Below are 23,147 nucleotides of genomic sequence, written 5' to 3' on the forward strand. Positions count from 1 at the left end.
CTTATAGGAGAATTCTGTTGATTAGATCACTCGAAGGCCAAAATTATAAAATCTGCCAACATTAAACTGAGGACTATAGTTTGTTTTGCCATCCCATCTAATAAGGGAACCTACTTACACCCTTTATCATTTTGCTTTATCATTATTTGTGCTGCTGCCTTAAAATACCACCCTAACAACTTGACATGACTAACATTCCTCTTCTTTCTAATACTGCTAAATAACTGAGCAACATTAGTCAGGTCATTTGCACTGTGAAACTGTCATTATTTATTGACATCCTATGTAGTAGCGTGTTCTCAAATAGCTTTACAAACTGTAATACATCAACTTATATTAATACCCATACTAATATATGGTTCTTTTCACTCTTATGTTACTTTATTTCTGTTTTACACCTTTCTAAGTTCGTAGATTAAAAAAATGACTTAAAGTTGAATTTGTGTTTTCAATGCAATAAATAAGCGAGGCAAGAATCAAAAAATACGCAAGCTTTTGTGGTAAGTGAGCTTATATCTTGAATTTACCCTCGTTTTTACAGTTCTGTATATACATGCATTGCGAGGTTTGTGATGCATGTATGTATACATCATCAGACCCATGTTATGCAAATTATCCTGAAATAGAAGAGACAGTAAACTGAAGTCTAAGTGACAGACAACTGAACCTCTAAATCCAAAATGACAGTTGATGATAACGCCCTGATTGGTTTTCTCCTTTTTGATTTCCTTGTCAGTGATGTGAGTAGGCATTAGCTTTTCTGTATGAAAGATATCAGGACCCCGCAGCTGTTATCCAAACCTGAATGGATGCATTCTAATCCAAAAGCAGAACAATCATCTTGGATTTAGTGTCACAGCAACATATCTCAGATATGTCATGAAATGAGAGTATTTTGTTTGTATAAGCCTAATGGGTATACTTACTGATGTATAGAGGTATCCTTCACTATTCATGGCGAGGTACAACCCTGTCTTTGCCCCCTGAATTGCCACAATCCGCAGCCCCACTGGAATTAAGTTGAACTGTGCTAAATTGGGAAATAAAGTCAGAGATAGAGAGCATGACAAAGACAGAGGGGAAAAAGGAAAAAGTCAGAAAATCAAAGTGCAATACTATATCACAACACATTCTGCTATTCTGTGTTCATATTTGCAGGGTGAATGGCTCCAGTGTCAGTGCTGCCTGTGGTTTCTCTCTTAAGCCCAAATGCAGTGACCTCTTACTTTATGTTTATGGAAACATAACACTCTGTCACCTTCACTGAGCTTTGTGCTGCCACTAAAACTGAACAATAACGGACATGTTCTGCCATGCCAACTGCAGCTTAGAGTAAAGACAGCAATGCAGTGTTGGTAAAATACACTAGTAAGCTAGTTAACAGTTCACCAAGAAGTAATTTTACATGGAGAGTAAATAAAATGCCACATTTAGACTTCGGTCTGAAAAAAGGCCCATGTCTGACTCTTGAAGGTCAAAAACAAAGAAATGATAAGAGAGCACTGCATAGTTTCCGCTCTGACGGCCAGATTTAGTTTGTGAAAGGTCAGGATGAACATTCACATCGTCTCAACAGTTGCAATATGTCACTGCTCTCTCTGGTTTATAAAGTGCATATAGTGACCTGCAGATCCAATCAGAATCTGTGATCCAAGCATTTCTGCACGAGAGCCGAACACACTAAAGTGCCAAAGTTTGACAGGCAGTGCGACATGATGTGCTTCCTATTAAGAGACAAAAATAACAGTCCTAATTGAACCAATTTTGACAGGTGAGCTGACAAAATCCTAACTTTTTCCTCCACTCTTCAGCCATGTGTCCTTATAGCACAGCGCGACACCTGCTGTTCTTCGGTTTAGTTCTTTACAGCATTAAGTTTGGCAAAAAAATTACGAGCCCTTCCATTTTCCAGTTATATATATAAGTGGGTAGAAGCAATGCTGGAGGCTAGATTTGTAATAATTGTTAAAAAATGACAACATAAGCATTTTATCTGTACACAGATACTAACAAAATGAGCTGCTTTCATCCCTTGTGCTGTCGACAGTGCCATCAGGCTGCATCTGCAGGTAGTATCCATGTTGGCTGTACAGCCGGGTAACGATGCCTTTCAGCTGTGGCTCTGCAAGGGAGGACCAGAAAGCAGCGTGGCATTAGACAGATGTGACATTTACTAATTTAACGGCCCTGAAAAAAAGAATGGTTAGTCAAATATGTCATTTTAAACAAAGGCACCAATGAGAAAAATTAAGAAGTGCATTATATGAAGCTAGAATGTGGTTTATGTGCGACGTAACCTTAATGATTTTCTAGTATTAACTCATTTAAAATGATCATGTGTGCTGAAGGGCAACTGGGCATCAGTGTCACACATTTATCAATTTTTATTGGTGGTGGAAGATCTTTAATATTATAATAGAGGAATATTTGTACAACCTTAAAGCAATTTGCAATAACATGTAAGAATATTATACGGCTATTTATTTTTTGTACAAGACATCGATTTCTCTGTAGGCAAACCAGAGTGTGATGTCATGCTGGCAACATCCATCCTTTTTATATACAGTGCATAGTTTCTTTTACTGTTCTTTTTTAGCCATACGCCATGAGTAAATAAAGTAAAGTGAGATACTTCACAGTCTCATTCTTGCTAAATAAACAATATAATCAAGGGGACTGGGTGCTGAATGTGACTGACTAGAGGAGCTGAATGTTTCATGAGCGGAGTCCCCACAGCCTACTCTGTGTCCATTTAAGAAACTGAATCTCTGCAGCACCAAGCTCTTTGTTGTGATTTCTCTTCTGAGCTCAGCACCTTAATGTCGTGCTACTCCAACAACAAGGATAACCCTGCATTTCCCCTGATTTCACTCATAACAGAGTGCTTTATTCAGTCAGGACCAGTGACCTGATCAGCCCCCTTCATTCCAGCTTTGATAAGACAGATGAAAGATGGTTAAAGGAGCAGTTTATGATGGAGCCTCTGGAGGGCCATCTGGGAGTTCCCCTTCCACTAAACTCCTGCCCTCGCACACACTCCTCTGGGAATGACCTGGGGCACTGCGCAATCTGCCTGTCTTCTTCACACTACAGCGCGAGGAGGCTGAGCGAGGCAGAGGATGCAGGGATGAGATCTGTAGGACTACTTCCCAGAGGAAGTGTGCCAGGGCTGAAACATCAGTGAAACTGTGACCTACTCCCATTGTTACACGCATGCATCTGCGGCGCTGCACGTCCTTTTGTTTTCAAAGCCTCCTGTCAAAACATTTCTCTGTCTCCACTCTCTCACTTTCCTCTCCTTTTCTATTCCATACCCTCTGAGTTATATTCGCTTTCATCCCACCTAATAACATCATGCATCATCCAATCAGAGCAGGGAAGCCGTTCATTACTTGTCCCCACAGATTCAAAAGAGAGAGATGAGAGACAGAGAGAAAGAAAGGGAAATGGGAGGATAGGGGAGGACAGAAGCGAGCAGAGGGACAGCAGGGGAACAGAGTGAATGAGATGACACTGACATTTCATGAAGAGTGACGGCTGTATGTGCAGGAGAGAAAAAAAAAGCACATTTAGGCAGAAATTCAATAGACAGCTTGTGCAATATAGCTGCAATCAAAACTCCCATGCTTGGTGTCAGGCGCACTAAAACTAATGTTTCACTTAGCAGAGCTGGCTCTGACTCCACAGTCCTCACCGCAGCACCAGCGCACATTAGATTCTGATCCAGCATAATGAGAGCAGGCTCCCAGGAAAGAACATGACAGCTGTATTTTACCACAGCTGCACTGAGGGTTCATTGTGGTCAGTGCATTGGTCATGTCGTGTGAAAACACTGATGTCACCACAGTCCCATCACCATTTATACTGGCAATCAGGGCACCAGATTGCTGAAGTAGTCTCCTAAATGATGTGTGTCACAACTCGGGGGGGGGGGAGGCCTCCTGGATCACTGCTGGTGTAAGGGTAAAAGTTTTTTCAAGGAAGTCTCCTATTTTGCAACACCTTTCTATCATAATATAGGCATCTCAGAGCTTTTGCAATGGTGTGTCATTGAAACCAGCTCAATCGTACTCTTGTATCTTCAAAGCGCAGTTTGAACCAAATGCCCCATCATTTCTGGCACACGTCACCATTTGTGAGGATGTGAGACGCTGACATAATGTGCCCTGCAGATATGTAAGGATCATTAGGTAAAAATGAGTTTGATCTTCAAAAATATTTCTGCTCTAGAATAAAAGACTCTGTAAAAAAAGACAGATAAAGTCTCAGTGAAGCTAATATAGAAGTGACTTAAACGTAGTAGCATATTAGCTTATAACTTCCAGTTCTTTCCAAAGGCCAGCGTTTTTGCAGTTGCAAAAACAAAGTCAGAAAGACCATAATTCTTAGAACATTTATATCCATAAATCCATCAAGTCAATTTCTTGATTACCATCTATTAAACTATTCTCTTTTGATTATTCAATTCAAGGTCGCAAGAGGGCTGGAGCTTATCCCAACTAGCATAGGGTGACAGGTGACAAATATTTGCACTCACATTTAAATCTTATTGAATACAATAGTGCATAATACTGCTTCTTGCATCTTTAATGTATAGTGTATGTCTAAAAGTCAGGCAGATAGACACTCACTCACTAACTTTTGGCCCAGAATAATTCTTCTTGTCATATTTTTGAAAGAATGAATTAATAAAGTAATCCATTGATTAATAATTAATTAGTCAAATTAGCTGCAGCCTTGAACTGATAAGTTGTTTTTTGGTTGGCTATTTTAAAGCTGAGGTAGTGCAGTTTCTGAACCTTTTCAGTTCTTTTTACCAAAAAAGGATTAGTGGAGCAACTGAGGCCAAATCCGCACAACAAATGTCCACAGTGATGAGATATAGTCCTGCCTTTCGTGTCTGAATTCTGGTAATAAGAAGTCTCTGATTATGTGGGCTCGGAATATTAAGATTGATGAAATAGGGCTTTATGAAGAATTACACTGGGCAGCTAATTCTTTATAGGGCACCAATGGCTTATGTAAAAAGGAATAAAAGGAATAAATATGTTTTCTATTGCCATATTGTAGTTACTTCTTGTATTAATGGATTGGAGAGACAAATAAATAAGCTGGAAAAAAAGAGGATGGTTGTGCCAGGGATTGAAAAAAAAGCAGACTTCATAAGGATAATGAGGAGAAGGAGTTGGGCCAAACAATTAGATTTTAAGGCCAACATGGGTTGTTGTGTTTACCGTCCAAAAAGAGGGGATAGTGTAATATATCACTGGGATTTAAAGCAAATTGGAATCTGAAGTCTTTTTAAACACCAAACTGAATGAAATTCACACAATCATGAGGAGAAGAAATCTGAGCAAAGGGTAAAAGTAAGAACTTATTGTTTATTCAAGAAAGATTACATTAAAGATATGGAATATTGTCATTACATATTAAAAGTGGAAGATACAAGAAAATTCCCTTCATTTTATTTTGATATTATTTATATTTTATTTATTTAAGTCCATATTCCTGATTTAGATAGGCTTTGATATTGAAGATTCATTTAGATTTCTTTTTATTAATGTTTTTTTTTTCATTTTCTAAATATATGTTTCTAAATCATGTAAAGAGGACAACAGTAACATGTTAGACAAATTCTTCATATTACTTTATGTGGGTTATAGACTTTTATATATATGGATTGTATCAAATATGCACATGCAGCATTTACATCTTTGGTTAGAAAACCATAGTAAAATATCTCCTGGAACATTATTAGGAGGTCTCTGTTTATGTTTACGTTATTATACAACTCTGATATGCTGATGTTAGATCACAGTGGGAAACATGCTGTCATGTTTGGTCTGTTGTTGTTGGGTAATATGTCTGCATGATTCTGGGAAGTACAGGTTATGTAAAAGACAAAAGTAAACACTTGTTCATTCATTCAGCTAAGAGTGAGCTTCTCTTTAGCCATTTTAAAAAAAAGTAATAGCCATGTGTACCTGTTTAAATATGCTAGCTGTGTTGTAAATGTAAAGAACATTTGACACTTTGTTAAAGAGTCAACTGGAAACACCTGAAAATATTATTTTCTGCCCATTGTCCAGCATCACTACTGAGAGATTTTTGTTTCATTTTAAATAGAACAATTTAGATTAAAGGTTTAAATTAAATAAATATCTTACTATAATGATTGTATCATATGCACTTGTTAATCAATGGGAATGAAGAAGAATAAAAAAATATATGTATTTATTATTAATTTATCTGGTGTGTATAAACAGCCATTTTTGCCATCTGACTATATATTGCAATATAATGAAGAACAATAACATGAATAAACAGACAGAATCTGTATCTGCAGAAAACTGAGTGACTAAACTAAACTGATTTCATTTTTTTTTAAGTTACAAATGATGCTTTACCCCCTAAACTAGTTTGTGAACATGCCACAGTATAGCAAGCGCACATTATTAGGCAACCCAACTTCTCCTGCTTTTATAAGCCCTGGAGGAGCATTCTGATAGATAGTGACACAGTCTGACAGCAGTCTACCTCTGGATTAGCAAAGCACACAGAGTTGTTTACATGAGCAAAAAGCCTGTGTTTGTATCATGAGCATGCTTAGTGTGCACACTGAGTATCTCCTGCTGCTCCACAGGGGTAAACAGAGAAGATGATAACTTGGAGAGCTACTGGCTCAAAGGTCATGTGTACTGATTTTGGCATAACAGGGCATACTTGCACTCAAACAGTAAAAGCATATTTTGTCTAATGCAAGGGACAAAACAGTGACCATTTTATGATCTTCTAAGTCAAAGTACTGCATGCTTAATGGAGTGGTGGAAAGCACACAGGTACAAAAGTACAATTTAGGGGTTGCCATTTTCTGCTGTTTCTTAGTTCTGTTTAACTGTATTCAAAAATAATAATAATTCTCGACTTGTATTTTCATAAGTTTTGCAGCTTCTCCTACTGATAAAGAGCTCCACTATGGCCATTCATACAACAACAAAGTAAATAAGTAATACATAAACAAAAAGTTTCTATTTTTTAACTGTCTATTATGGAAATGTATGCTTTTTAAAGGGGCGATCGTGGCTCAGGAGTTTGGAGTCCGCCTTGTAATCGGAAGGTTGCCGGTTCGAGCCCCAGCTCGGACAGTCTCGGTCGTTATGTCCTTGGGCAAGACACTTCACCTACCGCCTGCTGGTGTTGGCCAGAAGGGCCGATGGCGCGATATGGCAGCCTCGCTTCTTTCAGTCTGCCCCAGGGCAGCTGTGGCTACAACTGTAGCTTGCCTCCACCAGTGTGTGAATGGGTGGATGACTGGGTATGTAAAGCGCTTTGGGGTCCTTAGGCGGGGCTAGTAAAAGCGCTATACAAATACAGGCCATTTACCATTTTTACAAATGGATTTACAGTAAGAAAAAAAACAAAAATAATAACATTCAATCGAATCGTTTATGTAATTTTCCACATTTATTTCTTAACTAAGCCTAAAGAGTCGTGCTGACAGAGTTTTCGTTATCATGTTGAAAAACTGAGAAGTGTTAGTGAAGTAAATTTTTTTAAACATATCAGGCATTAAATGTTTAGTTAAAGTTTTTTACACTGACATAAAGAGTAGTTTCACTGGTTTCTGCCCTCTTAAGGGGTCTGAATGTGGCCCACCGTGCACAGCTATAGTCCCAGCTTTAGTTGCTCATTAATTGTTACTTTTATGTCCTGTTAACGATTCAGTGTGGTTTTGGCTTGTACTGCTTTTTTAGTTAGGGCCTTCTGTTGTTCCAGCAGAGTAAATTTGCAAACTGTATCTAAAGTAGTTAAAACTAGCTCCGCTTCAGCCAGACGCTACTGTAAGAGGGCATTTACACATTGTTGCGTAAGCATTACGATGATATAACGCCTTACTCAGTATTATAAAGTGACAGGGGACTTTCTGTAGATGCCTTTTTAATATTTAAATTACTTTTATCTGTCAGCTTTTTGGAATTTTACTTAAGTAAGCAGGACTTTTACTAAGAGTGCTTTAAGATCAGTTTACTGTTTTGGGGGGATGTATCTGACAATTCTTTGCGGTTACAGTCCCATTAACTGTAATGAAGGGCTGCAGCGTGTGATATACACTGTGAGAAATTATTGAAACATATTTGCAAATCCAGTTTGCTTACTTTAATTGGATTCAGAAACTGAACTTTTTATCAAAGTGGTTGCAGGCTCTCTGCAATTCTTTAAATTCTCTAGTTGGCCAATTGTTTCAACTTTATATATTTATGCACACATTATCTAACACAATAACGTGAGACGGTTAATCCTCTGGGGGGGGTTGAAACTGAGGCCATTAATCAAACCAGCCTTGTTTTTGTAGAAAAGAAGAACAATGTATTTTTCATTGGGTCATGACCAGACGCATGACATTGAAAGTGTGCTGGAAAATGGAACCTGCTTTCATTATGGTGAATAGATAACACAAGCCTTTGGTAATCAGTGTTTCTGCAATCAAACATGACCACATCTTTAAAGAAAAAAAAAAAAACTTCTTTCCTGAGCTCATAATCATCATTAATCCAACCATGTTTATCTGCTGTGATTCATCCAGAGTCAGTTGCAACCCTGTTCTGTAGTTACACGAGCAGCAGGCAGTGCACACATTCTTTCAGGGTGAACACACCTACATCTGCCTTGCAGAATTTTCTCTAAATATGCCAGCAGCACAACGTGCAGCTTCCACCGTCCAGGGTATTTCCCGTGGAGAGGAGGCACGTGTGTGTGTGTGTGTGTGTGTGTGTGTGTGTGTGTGTGTGTGTGTGTGTGTGGGACTACATTCATCACTCCTGGGACATGTGTGGGCTTGAGTGACGGGAAACATTCGCTGATCCAGGTCAGTGGAGTGTGGGTCAAAGAGAGCTCCTTGTCTGTTTATGTACATCAACACAGGTATTGTCAGCTCACCCGACAACATGTTGACTCATCAGCCGGCCCATTTTCAAGTGACCTCTCCACACATGAGAGGAAATATGACAAGCAGAAAGGAAAGTGTGTAGCGAGTCTCCCCTTAAGAGATGTGGATTTAAAAGACGCTGCATAAATATGACACAACACAAGTCCCACGTTTGCTGCACAAAGTATAACACAGTTGTCAAACGGCGAGACGGAGATATTATTAAGTTAGGTAAGTTGTTGAGAGCAGTTTGTTTATTAAATTGACTTTTCCTCTAATCCCAGCAGAAGCCGCTGCTAGGTTTACACCGGGATGCCCCTCATCAATTTGCATTCCGCATCGATAATCATTTTGAGAATCGCACGCACGGGGGAGAATGGAGCCTAGCCCTCCAGTTCAACCATACACACAGCAATTATGTGGGTCTCTGTATAAATGAGGTCAATGCACATAAGAACCCAAGGTAATCACTTCATACATCCCGGCTGCCATCAAGGACACTTAAACCCTTCGCTGCTATGTAATTGCTCTGAAAAATAAGCAGCGGTTGAGATTTATCTCTAATCAGCGTAGTGTATGGCTCAGTGTTAGTTATCATTACACTAATGTATTTATCTGGCTTGATTTGAGCTCAGTATGTTGCTGGCTGATCTCCCCAAAGGCGAGCTCCTCTCGATAAGGTTGGAGGTAATTACTGGGGGCCTGCATGACTGAGCAGCCAAGGGCATTTTCTTCTGCTTTGACCCAATCGAACAACAGGGGTTTTCCTTGGCTTATATTTGCAGGAGTCCCCGATTCGCTCTCACCCTTTTGCGTGAAAATACTCCACTCTGTGTTTTTGCATGCATGTGCTCTACTGTATTTTACACAAAAAAAGAAAGAGACGACCTCCCGCATGTGTGTTTGATTCTGCATGTAATAAAAGGAGAATACAGTTTCTCGTTTTCTAAACTGGGCCAGGTCTACAGTACAGTGCTGCTAGTAATTATCAACCTTGTGGAAAGAGAGGAGGGAGAGGGAAGGGAAGGAGAGGAGCATGGGAGGCCTGAAGTCATGGTACCCAGCTAACAACTTTAACAAGAGTGAGGAATGCTCTGTGTATGTCCAGAAATAAAAGAGATAAGGACAGCAAGTGCGACACAAAAAAGGGCAATGATGGAGTGATGGAGCTGCAAAAAGATGTGACAAGAACAACGGGGAGGGAGAGGAGACATGGGAAGACGCACCGAAAGGGATGTTGTAGAAGAGGGATAGGAGGACGGGGCGAGGTTAAAGAAAGAATAGGAACGAATGAGGTGTATCTCATCACCAGCGAGTTCAAGAGTGGCCTCTTAATTTGAATTCAAGGCTTCATAAATCATTTCCTGTGACAATGGCAGCGGTTCACATAAGTGAGGCACAGTTATTGCTTGTTATTAATGGCACTGACAAGAGCATGTCACACACGAGCACGAGCAAATAGGACTCACACCGCTTCCCTGACACACATTCAATATTCACATATGTGCTTCATTAGCATTATGACAGAAATGTATCAGTGACAGTTAACAACATGCTCAGCTCAGGGGATTCAGAGTAATGTGGGGCAGACCCCATGCTGCAAGTTTCTTCAGGTTGAAACGTACTTAGAAAAACACACACAGACACAAGTGGAGGAGTGCTCAAGCTCACACCTCACCTATCCTTTTTTCTCCTATGGACCCGCCAGCAAGGACACAAATAGGCACTTTGATATATGCAGAACAAACAAAGACAAACATCCTCTGAACTCCCACAGGGGTCCAGACCTCTGTCAGAATGTGTGATGATCACGCCAGTGAACATGCGACTGCGCTAAACAGTGTGATTGGGGCCAGAAAAGGATTTACACTTTAAAGTTGTGGTTCGCAGTGTTTTTCTTCACTGAACCACTTATATGATGAGGTCCCCGCACAGCAGAGGAAAGTCATGCATAGAGATGCTTAAAGGCAGCTTCTCACCCATTGTAGATTTTCTGCCAAGCTTTGGCTGAGATTAACTTTAGCAGACGCTGCCACACATATAGCATTTAAATAGAAATGTAAAGACCCAGGCGGGATATACAAACAAGGAAACAGCCACAAACATTTCCAGTGCAATAATGTGCATATATTCAAATTTTTAAGTATTGATGCTTAATCAACACGTAAGGCATCAGAAATGGGAGACTTGTGACATTTCAGTACTATATTTATATTGCACATTATCATGGGTAAAATGCTGGGAGAGCATGTTGTATATATTACATTGCGAGTAATTCTGTTATATATGAAATAACACTTATTTTAGGTTAAAGACCTCATTATCATTTCATTGGTCCCATCATTAGGTCTATATTTCTAAACTTGGATTCTACATGAATATCTTTTGTTGATTCACAGTCAAAATAATACTTATATAGCTTATACTGGAAAGACGCACAAGCTAGCAACTACCGGGGCGATCGTGGCTCAAGAGTTGGGAGTTCGCCTTGTAATTGGAAGGTTGCCGGTTCGAGCCCCGGCTTGTACAGTCTCGGTCGTTGTGTCCTTGGGCAAGACACTTCACCCGTTGCCTACTGGTGGTGGTCAGAGGGCCCGGTGGCGCCAGTGTCCGGCAGCCTCGCCTCTGTCAGTGCGCCCCAGGGTGGCTGTGGCTACAATGTAGCTTGCCATCACCAGTGTGTGAATGGGTGGATGACTGGATATGTAAAGTGCTTTGGGGTCCTTAGGGACTGTTAAAGCGCTATATAAATACAGGCCATTTACCATTTACCGGCCTCTAAGTGGAGGAGTTTAAGTATCTTAGGGTCTTCTTCACAAGTGAGGGGATAGTGTAGCAAGAGATTGACAGGCAGATTGGGCCGAACTGAGATGTTGTAGTCAAGAGAGAGCTAGGCATAAAAGCAAGCCTTTAGACTTACCAGTCAATCTACATTCCTACCCTCATCTATGGTTACGAGTTGTGGCCCCTTTCAACACAATGCTCCACATTGAAAGGAGCCAGTGGAGGTAATTTAAGCATCTTGCTAGGATGCTTCATAGGCAAGGTGTTTCAGGTACGTCATACTGGGAGGAGGCCCTGTATGACATAGGACTCGCTGGAGTGATTATATCTCTTAGCTGGCTTGGGAACGACTTGGTGTACCTCAGGATGAGCTGGAACAAGGTGAGAGAAGTCTGGGCTTCTCTGCTTGGACTGCTGCCCTTATGACCCAAACCCGGATAAGTAATAGTAAATCGATGGATGGATATCTTACATTGGGCCTTGGTGCAATCCCTCTGTTCATCATCTGTCTGAAACAAGTCCTTTTAGCTATGTCCCTCTCTCTTTAATGCTACAATCACACTAGGTAAAACAATGTTTGGAGATTGTGGCACAACCAAAAAGATGGCAATTTAATTGCAAAATGATATACGTGCTGGACAACGTTGGTTTTCTATGGGAACAAATCCAGAATACAGGCAACCAGTTGAGTCTAGCCTCCTATTGTAAAGACGAGTTGAATATATCAGCACAGACTGACTCAGATTGATTGCAATGTGTTGGTAATCTGTCTGTGCTTATAAATTAGACTGCAGCTATTTGCAGACTTTCACCAACCTGTGTGAGAGTGATGGTAGTCAGCCTAAGATGGACCACCATTATTTGGAGACAGGTTGCCTCCCACCAGGTGACCATAACAATTGCCTTGTGATCGAAAGTTGTTGTCCAGATTCTGAGGGTGTTGCAAGCTCAACCACTGGGCAACCATTTGGTCACTGTAACTACTAACAATCAGTCAGTGAGCCATAAGCCAACTTTCTTCTGATTTGCTGTCTCTTATAAACTCAAGGGTTTGACACCGTGGGACTGAGGGCTTCTTCACTCACAGCCCATGCCGTGTGCCTGAGACGACCAGGGATATCTGCTGTCCGTGACATTGTAGAGCCAATAATAGAAAAAAAGCAGTCCGAAGCGACTGGTATATACTAGTTTAACAATATATATGAGGCAAAGTATGTAACTGCATAATAGGTCTCTTTTATGTCCCTAAAATATATCTTTTTTGGTTTCCCATCACAGTATCCCATGGTTGTCTTCCATTTATGATCTCCTTCCTCTTACACTCTCCAAATTTCCCTCCACTTGTCTTCTCATCATTACCTCTTTACAGTAGGTGTCCTCTATTCTCAGTTTTTCTCTTGTTAGAGGTAAATTCAATCTACCCTTGTCAGCTTTAATCAAAGCACCCACAGATTCAATTTAGCAGGCATGTGTGGGAGGTTAAGGTGGCATCTTCAGGAGGACAGGAAGAAAAAGAGGCATTTTTGTACACACATCCCTCCTCCTGCCTCACTTTGAATAAGATTTAAAGCCATTGTCAACAAGCTCTCTAAGACAGCATCTTTTTCCACAAGCCAACTCCTAAACTCTAGCTGTAGTAATACTTTAAAGTAAAAGAGATCTGTCATGTCCACTCGCTTTATTTGTTAGACATAGGCAACTTAAAGATAAAGATAAAGTTAGATAAACAATCACAATTAAAATAACTAAATCTCTTAATCTCTGGTGGTTTTTACTTTACATAAGAAACTGCAAAAGATTAAAGCTTAATACTTTTTCTTTCAAGACGCACCATTTGGTGCCAGATAGTTTAGATGGCTGTGGAAGTCCGCGGGCTCTTTCATGCTGAAAATCTCCTGACGTTGGTGGGATGACCTCATCAGCAATCAACCACTAATCTTCTGTTTGTCTCATCTAGATGTTGTTCAAAAATATGCCAAATTGTGATGAATGCTAATCTTATTACAACTTTCCTGCAATGATACGAGACAAACAATCTTCTACTGCAAAATTTTAATTTAGTCTCTAAAATTTAAATCAATAGCTGTCTAATAAAATAGATAGGATTAGAAGTCCAACCAGGCATTTGACGTCAGTCTTAAGTAAGTCTTGAGTTTTCTGTTCTTGCCCAGACTTAATGGGCAACAGGACACTTATATTGTATCTGGTAAGAGCTGGGCAGTTAGAAATGAGTACTGTTATTGATCCTGCTTGTCAGTAGCGAGTCTTGTTGAACCTCATTAACTTAATGAAACCTATTAATGTTATTCTATAAGTTTTGTACAAAATAAGCTATGACCCTAGGTAAGTTAAGACACTCACCAGTGATGTTTCATTGGTGTTAATAACTATAGAAAATAAGGCATTTGTTACCTCTTGATGTCAGGACAGCCCTTAGTAAATTCTAGTTTAAACTAACTATGAGTATTTTTTAAAATCTATCTTGCAGTTTGCACACATGCATACGACTGAAATGGTAACACTGTTGAATCTGAAATAAACTTGCCAACACGCCCCGTTTTCCCTCAACTAGCAATTAAGATGGGATTTGATTTGAGTGTGTGACTGCTCTCCACTGATGAAGCTATTGCTGCTGCTTGTCCAAAAACTAATGAGGAACATTTAAAGAAGTGCTAAAGCCCCAGTGCGAGTTAATAACTAAAGTTTAATTTGATGACGATGGCTAATGTTTCCGTGACTTGAGGTTGGGACACTTGCATTTTTTCTTTTTTTAAAAAAAAAACTTTAGCAAATCCCATCAATATCAGAGCTGGGAGCCGGGTGGGTGCACTGAAGGAGCCGGTATAGCAGCTGCACTCAAACCTGCTGCACAGCTTCAGATAAAGTTGCTGGGTTTTTTTCTACTGAGCTTGCTGTTTTTATTCCATTTACACTTTGCCTTTACCTGCAATTTCAACACATGTAGTAAAGTGAGCCTACTGGAAGCAAATCTTGAGCATGATTACTTGAGACCAGCATCTTCACTATGAGGAGGCAGTTTCTAACTTCTGCATGTCAGAATGAATTACTGTAGCAACAGCATTTGTCTTGACACTTATTAAAAGTTTGGTACTGACCAGTCTGGCACAAGACCAAGTTATATCAGTCCTTGTTTCCCATCCCTGGCCACAAAAGACATTATATCCAAGTGACAGCATTCTTATTCAACAGCAGCGGGCAGCTGGAGCTCAGCTGGTGGAACAGGTTGTCCTCTAATTGCCAGGTTGAGGGTTTGTTTGACAGCCTGGGCATGTTGCTAAAGTCAAAGTTGCTCTCAATGGCAGGTGAGCACCTTTCACGGATGGTCTGACACCAATAGTGTGAATGAGAGAGAAAATAATGTATAAAATAAATTGCTGTGGTTACCACTAAGATCAACCATTTAACCCTTACCACACTCAAAACCACCTTTAACCCACTACAACGCCCGCAAGCCTTCATTCCAATTCAGGAAAAATGCTCAACTTTCAAATCATGACTGACTACTCTCTAAACAGATTAAGAGGATAACTGAAGAAGTGTTTTGCAGTGGCACTTAATATCCAACCCCATGATTTCCCATCTCATCTTCTTCTCCACATGCTGCCGCTATGACAGCCTGATTCACAGCTCTCTGCTGTCCCACCCGCCTCCCCTTTAATCTCTCCACCGATATCTCTCCTTACTCTTCTTCTGCATTTTTGATCTTTCGATTTGAGTCCACCCCCGTCATCACCATCCACCTCCACCTCTTAAAAACAATTTTCTGTGGCATTAGTAATATCTTCTACTCTTTTCTTTAAGCTTGTGTTTACCTCTGCAGACTTGCCCTGCCTCACTGTCTCTTTCTCTCTGTCTCTCTCTCTCTCTGACCCCTGTCACAGTCAGTAAAGTTCTGATGAGAAGCTACCTAACACTGCATTGTCTGATCAGGTGTTGTTGAGTAAGCGAGTTTGCAGCCTCGATCTCTTGGGGTCAGCTTAATGCTATCCTCTGCTGGATCTCTCCTTGTAACCCGGTCTGCTGCCTGCCAGCCAGGCCCTACATTTCTGCTCCAACTGTTGACTGGCTTCTTCAGTGCTTACACCTACAACATACTACTGCACCTCCATGCCAAACAGCTCTCTCAATGCTACAAGATGTCCAGGTCTGCACTATATTTGCATGCATTAGTGTCTAATGACTCAGCTAATAGTGTTGCTATTTTTAATGCCTATTAATATGTTTATGGTAAAACTTCTCTGAAGCCTACTAACATTTTTCATCCACCAAAATCAAGATATATGGTTTATCTGAATTTTTTTCTGTATCTCATTTTATACCTACCTGCTTGTGCTTGTTTTTTCCAGATCTGTTGTCTGTGTGCTTGTTTGATTTAACTTAGAAAAAAGGTACCAAAGTTAATCCGCAGGGCCAGGGAGTTCGATATCCTTTCACTTTTCAAGGCAGATTCAACCTTGAACAAACTAAGAGGGAGATTATTGATTAATTGCTATACATTAATGAGCCAAATTGATCTGAAAGGAGGGCAGGAGTATAGATCACTGACAGGGCAACCACTTGAAAGGGTCTTCTGTACAGTAAGGGACTGTGCAGGACACCTAGAGGAAGGTGATTACAAGGTACAATCAGGTAGATGATCATCCTTTCTGTGATTTGTGCCAGCCACATTTGCAAGTGGTGGGCAGTAGCAGTAATAAATTTAGCTTGTGTCTGCTGGCGTGATTCTAAAATGACAACTGAAACTCTTTGCGGCTCAAAAAACACTACAGGAAGAGAATTTACACAGCCTTTTGATGGCTGTTGTGGAGAGAGAAAATGTATAATTATATTTTCTGGCATCAGAGTATTAACTTGTTCAAATGGCTTTTATATGTACATGTTTTTAAAAGATATGCACTTGTGTTATATAATGGAAGTTTAATCTCCAATCTCTAAGCCTTTTTTTAAATCCGTAGAACTTATATAAGATATTTACATTGTATATCCTTCCAATGTCCCCATGTTCCACACAATGCTATATAAAGGCCAGATTCCTCCCCTCCCCCCGGTCCATTTGCATACACTGCTGCAGATATTACTTTCTTTGCCTATGAGTGGGAATGTTACCAATAAAGCAATCTAAAGTTTAAGTATCTTTGCTTCCCTACTGGCAGGGTGCACACTTTGTTGTTGTGGCCCTGAAATTATTCAGCTAACTCTCCAGTGACTTTCATGCAGTCATACTGTGAGTCTGGCTTCACCTTTCGGATTGTGGCTGTTAACTGTAGTCCTTATTCTGCTCTGCGAGCTCGATGGCCAGCCTAAAAAGGTGGACAACTGGTTGTATTTAAGGCTTTTCCTGGGTGATCAGGCAATAGAGTACTTAGATGTATGTGATGGAGCATTGTCCCGCATTATAGTTCTCCCTGCTTTAAATGCTACATACTCTCCAATGTTTCATTGCTTGAATTGTAGACAGTCCAAATAGCTCATCCTTAAAGAAAGCAACCAATACCGATACCCTCCTCCACTGTGCTTTCATCTGGTCCATTAAGAGTTACTCTCATTTTATCTGTTCATCAAATCTTTGAAATATCTTGCTTTGTGAAATCTTGATGCTTCCACCATGTGGCCATTTTATGGCCTTATTTCTGAGGACTCCGGTCATTCGTATTCATTTTAATTGTTTAAATTTAAATGCACAAAAAAGACAAAAAGACCAGAGATCAGATGATGTTAAATAGACTGGCGCTCATATGGGATTTTTCTACTCTTTTTGATCACTCAAAGCACTTCTTTATTACAAGCCCTGTTCACGCATTTTAAGTACTATTTTTTAACTTATCAGTCACACTACAATGCATGCATCAGGGGAACTCAGGGTTCAGTATCTTGCCCAAGGATAAGAATCACGTGCAGATTATAGTAGCCAGGGATCGAACAGCTGACCTTCTGATTGGGGAGATGAGCTGCTTTACTTCCTGAGAATTTGGGTAGAATTCAGTTATTGTGGATACTTAAGAATATAAAGAGTTTTAATTTTTTGTGTCAAAAAACACTCAAACCACCAAAAGTGGTGGTGGATTGTAACGCTTTCCATCACATTACATTTTTCTATTACATCTTTAATATTACCTCATTACAGTACTAACTGTATTAACATCGCTACTGTTCAAGCAACTGTTATTACTTGGGTTATATAAGTTCTTTAATTATCTTTTTTTTTCCTGTTTCCCTTACGGTGCTGACTTTAGAATCAGCTGACTTCTGACAGATGACAGGTCATGTGGAGAGAGGAGACAAATACATTTTAACAGTCTAACTTTTGAGGAGTGAAGATTTGGAAATAACTTTCATTTTTATTGCAAAAAAATACCAGAATGTGAGTGTGCAGGCCAGAAACAGCTATCCATTGCAGCTTACACACAGACAGCATGCTAACACAAAGTTAGCTTGATTGTCAACAGGTAACAAAAGCAATAATAAGCATTGTTGCTATGTAGCATCCATTTTTACCCATACCTGTCACTGTAGAAGTTTTCTTTGGGCTGTTTTTCACCAACTTTGCTGCTGGTTCTGTGTTTATACTTAAACACTAAAAGAAAATGTGTGTGCCTTCATTAGCATAAGGATTTGTGTCAGCGTATGGCTCTGTAGTCTCAGGTTTACATTTTTAACTCGTAATTATGTGTATTATTTTTGTATGACGACCCCAACACTGAATGTCACACAAAGCTTAAAGCTCAAACAGCAGATGGGATATCTGGTGATTTTCCCTGAAAACACGATTAACTGTACTATATGTGGTCATAGCCGGTTTATTCATGTCCACATCAAATCACAAGCCACTGCAGCTCAGACAACTCATTATGTAAACAATTTACAACCCATTTCATAGAAAACAGGAATCATTTAGGCTACACTGAACAGATGCAAAATGAGGGGAATTTAGGGATGCAAGGAAATACGTCTGCAATTTTTTTTCATTGTTATGTCACATCTGTTAAATCTGAATATTTTAGCAATGTCTTATCAAAACAGACGTGGTTTCTGAATAGTGCATTGGATGTGACTGACAGGAAGTTATTCCTGTTTTAATGATCTGGTGGCTTAAATCGGCTTAAAAAAATATTAAGCCAGTACAATCTTTTCATCAAACAATACCACCAATACAATTAAAGAAACTCCAAGAGTAAAAACACTCAGATGCTCAGACCAAATGTAGTAAATAGTGTGAACTAAGATAAATACAGCAATGCAATATTTTGGCAATGAGGATCAGGTTGAAGCAATGTAGACATATGTGAACAAAGGGATGCAGAATGAAATGAAAGTCCTCGTCAAGCATGAAGCACTGCTCTTCGCTTTTGATTCTCATGTGGGGGAAACACTCTGAATTCACGGTTTCTTCTCCAATCAGCCGTGAAGGTATGTTTCCTCTTTATGAATGATGTTTGTTCAGCAACATATTCTTTATGTTGCTGAACAAACATAAAGAATATGTTTCTAATTGTGCACCAATAAGCCTAAACATTTTGAAGACATCAACTCATTGCAGCAGTCAAACCGAAGAATTAAAACACACAAAGCACACAAGGGTATACATATAAGGAAAAGCAAAGAAGCTTACTTTGTACGAAATGTTAAAAAAAAATAGCAAGCCATCATATAATGAGTACTATATTATGAGTACTAATACTACAAAGCTTTTGTTTTGCATCCTTAAAATGGTAAGAAAGAAAGGAATCTTAGCATCACATCACAGGAATCTCTGTTCAGAGACTCAGAGCTGAAGTTCTGCTTTCAAAGACCAAGCATATCAGACAACCTGACAGAATTAAGCCTGCACTGGGAACTGCAGTGGTTTTTAGCTATTTTGACAATTTATTGTTTGTGCAGGTCTGCATAATTATGTCTGGAGATGCAAAAGCTCTGTTGTGTGCATGGAAACTCATGTCAGAGTTTTGTCTGACTAAAAACTTGTTTTATTTTTACTATGCAGATTTGAGAGACGTGGCGACCATTGGGAGAGGTGAGGATGCAGGCGGTGGCTGAGCTGAGAATGACTGCTAATGGGAAACTCAGATATGACAATGACAAGTGTGAATGGTTAGGTGTGATCTTCACTGTTCATTAGAAATAAATGAGGACTGAAAAAAGAACTCTCAAACTAGTAAACAAACCTGTGGGTCTGAGAAATACAAACGCATTAAAACTGCTTACTTTGGCATTGATTTTGCACTAAAATGTGTGTGTGACTAGCAGGAAGCTATTCCTTTTGAATGATATGGGGGCTTAAATGTATTGAGCCAGCACAATTAATTCTTATTATCAAACAATACCAGCAGCAAAATTTAAGAAGCTCTGAGACTTAAAACACTTAAAACAACCAAATGTAATAAATAGTGTGAACTATGATAAATATAATAAATAAACCTTTTGACAATGAGGATCACGTTGAAGCAATATAGACATATGTGAACAAAGGCGTTCAGAACGAAATGAAAGTCCACATCAAGCATTAAGCTCTGCTCATCACTTTTTACTTTTCATCACTTTTCTCACTCTGAATTCACAGTTTCTTCTCCAATCAGCCATGAAGGTATGTGGCCTCTTTATGAATGATGTTTGTTCAGCAAAATTTCCTTAAGCTGTGGCTACCATTGGGAGAGGCGAGATGCAGGAGGCGGCTGCACTGAGAATAACTGCTAATGTAAAACTCAAATATTACAGTGACAAGCGTGAATGATCAAGTGCGAACGGAGCTACAAGGTATTTTGTTCAAGTGCTGATCGTCATTGTTTGCACAGGGAATAAAAGAGGACCAAACAATGTGAAAAAGGACTAATAACAAAACCCTGTGAGTGTCTTTCAGATTGAAAGTTGAGAAAGTTGAATTGGAAAACTTTGTATAAAAGTGACTTATCTCATTTTAGTGCATAAGTACATTTTCCATTTACGTGAAGTGTGAAAAGTAATTTTGGCCCAGTTTTAAGATAACAGGTGTAGCTCTCACCTCTGCTACAATATCCCAAAATATGAGTGAACAGAGAAACAAGATGGAAATGATATTAGTGACTCACCTGGTCTTTTGTCATTTCGCCCTTTTCGACCTCCGCATAGCCGTACTTTGGAGATCAGGACGAGGATCTGTTTCTGGCACAGGGACTTGTTGCTCTTAGGACAGGGCTTGCGCTTGCTGGCTACCGGTCGGTTGGCTTGGTCGTCCTTGACCGCCCGTTTCTGTCTAATGAGAGAGCTGGCGAGAGCTGCCATCTTCCCCCCCTCTCACTTTTGGGAGGGGGGTGACTTCCTTCCCGGTACCCCCTTTGCTGGTTTGGCTTTTGCTTTCCTCAGTACACTAGAATAGGACGAATGTTATAAAGAAAACCCCACAGGGGAGATCGGGAGTCTAAGTGGGTTAACAGGGAAGAGTTTAGTTTGAGGGTTCCCTTGGAGAGGGATGAACTGGATAGGATGCAAGTTCACATGCAGTCCAATGTAACGAACCAAAAAAAAAAAAAAATCAAAATCTGACAGTAACAGATCCCAGGAAAAAAATTTTTTTTGAAGTGATACAGTCACATTTTCAATGTAAAACTTTGAGACCAGCTTTAAAAAGACAGACTTTTCCAAAAGGTTACGCTCGAGACATGATTCTATCCCGCTTCCCCACTCATCTTTCACATCAAAATGTGCCCTGGCAGCCAAGTACAAAATGTTATATTGCAAAATAACTAACCTACTTTAAACAGGCGACACAGAAGAGAAAGATCTCAAATTAATTTACGTATAAAAACACTTTTAATGAAGAAAAGTGGGCTCATTTTGAATGCTAGGAAGCTCTTAAAAGCGCAAGAAAAACCAAACTGTTTTTCACCATTCGTGCATTCCATGGCGGTCCAACTTTGCCTCCCATTTAAATGTGGCAGCGTGGAATAATGAGCCGAGAGTCCAAGCAGTAATCCAGCTGACTTAAATCCAGAGGTAGCACAGCAGGCGGGACACTGACGGTCTTTGTCGGAATGAAGCCGGGAACGGAGCAGAGACATGGACACAGACAGGCAGAGACTCCTCTTCTGCCTCCAATGGCATGCCTCTTTCCCACAGACCTCACCGAAACCCCCCTCTTTCCTCCTCCCCTCCCCCCTCCTCCTCCCATCCAAAGTCAGCGAGTGGTTGTGAGAGTATGTGTGTGTGAATTCCAGCAGCCACCATCAGTAGAGGTGACATTCATGACAGAGAGAGAAAGGAAGAGGGGGGGGGTGAGCAAGAGAGAGCAAAAGAGACTGAGGGAGGGGAGGGGAAGGGGGGTTGGGGGGGGGGCTGTGATGTGTAAGAATGAGCTTGGCGGGGAAGACGGAGGAAAATGTGGGAGAAAGACGTCTTAACAGCCACTTCACCGAGGCTACAATTTTGTTATTTCACAGAAAACATCCCCCTAAAAAAAACAAACCAGAGCCCCACTGAAACAGAGACACAGCGCCAGAGTAGGAGAAAGACACCAGAGAGTGCTGGAGGTGCAGATTGTGACAGTTCTCTGTCTCCTCCAGAGGAGCAGCATCACCACGTGCTACCTTCCTGTCACATGCACCCACTCACACACACACCCAACACACACACACACGGAGCATATCAGCATATTTTGTAATGGAGTCTTCCCTGCTGTATAATTGCTCGTCTCTAGTCTGTGTTTTTCTTCATCTCCCTCTTTGAAACTCACTTACATGATAGTAATCTCCATATTCTTCTTTGCTTCCTTCAGCTTTACATATACAATTGAGTGGGGGACTGACATTTAGTGTCTGACATAGCCGACTGCTGGCTTACACTAACCCTGACAGAAACATGAGCTAGGACAGATTGAGTAAGACAGCTAGCCCTGCCAACACACACATACTCTCCTGCTCTTCCAAAGGCAGACTTTATGTTTGAAATTTTAGAAAAAGAGCAGGTCTGATTAAAGTTTTTCCTTTATTTCACTAAATGGAATGAAAACAATCCATGCATTTGACTGCATTTCTACACGAAATGTCATGTCTTTGCTTGTAAAAGTACATATATAAATTATCTTAAAAGATTTCGACCATAATGTGAAAAAGTCATCACTGAATCTGTAGCAAAACTGGATATAAAAACACTAGACATCTCTGGCCCAACCCCTCAGACTCAGAGCCAATAAATTAACTTATCTGATTGGCAATCAATCCAGTTTTATTTGGCATGGCACCTTTTTACAAGCCAGTCGCTGGGGAAACCAGCAGTAGAGGCAACTTCAAAATGCAAGTTCAATTCAGATCGTTTCTAACAATGCCAAGCAAGGTCACTGTCTCTCAGGGCTTGATTGACAAGTGACAGCAGATGTTTAGTCTCAGCGACGGACGAGGGCATGGCTGGGGCAGAGGAGAGAGAACCACGCATGAGATAATGCAGTTTG

At 40.2% G+C, this 23,147-nt stretch overlaps 2 protein-coding genes across 4 annotated transcripts in view; one reads left to right on the forward strand and one right to left on the reverse strand.

Moving 5' to 3' along the window:
- Nucleotides 1-21,782, reverse strand: part of fgf11b (fibroblast growth factor 11b) — a 34,974-nt gene extending 13,192 nt beyond the window's left edge. The window contains exons 1-3 of the mRNA XM_031751122.2: nucleotides 20,794-21,782; nucleotides 2,012-2,122; nucleotides 927-1,030 (exon numbers count right to left, since the gene is read on the reverse strand). Of these exons, the coding sequence (XP_031606982.1) occupies nucleotides 927-1,030; nucleotides 2,012-2,122; nucleotides 20,794-20,986 (408 nt within the window). The 5' untranslated portion in view covers nucleotides 20,987-21,782. The remainder of the gene's footprint in view (nucleotides 1-926; nucleotides 1,031-2,011; nucleotides 2,123-20,793) is intronic.
- The window catches only part of LOC116329136 (neuroligin-2-like), a 146,307-nt gene that overhangs the window by 22,422 nt on the left and 100,738 nt on the right, over nucleotides 1-23,147 (forward strand). The window lies entirely within an intron of this gene.

Source organism: Oreochromis aureus, linkage group 10 (assembly GCF_013358895.1).
Source record: "Oreochromis aureus strain Israel breed Guangdong linkage group 10, ZZ_aureus, whole genome shotgun sequence".
NCBI classification, from domain to species: Eukaryota; Metazoa; Chordata; class Actinopteri; order Cichliformes; family Cichlidae; genus Oreochromis; species Oreochromis aureus.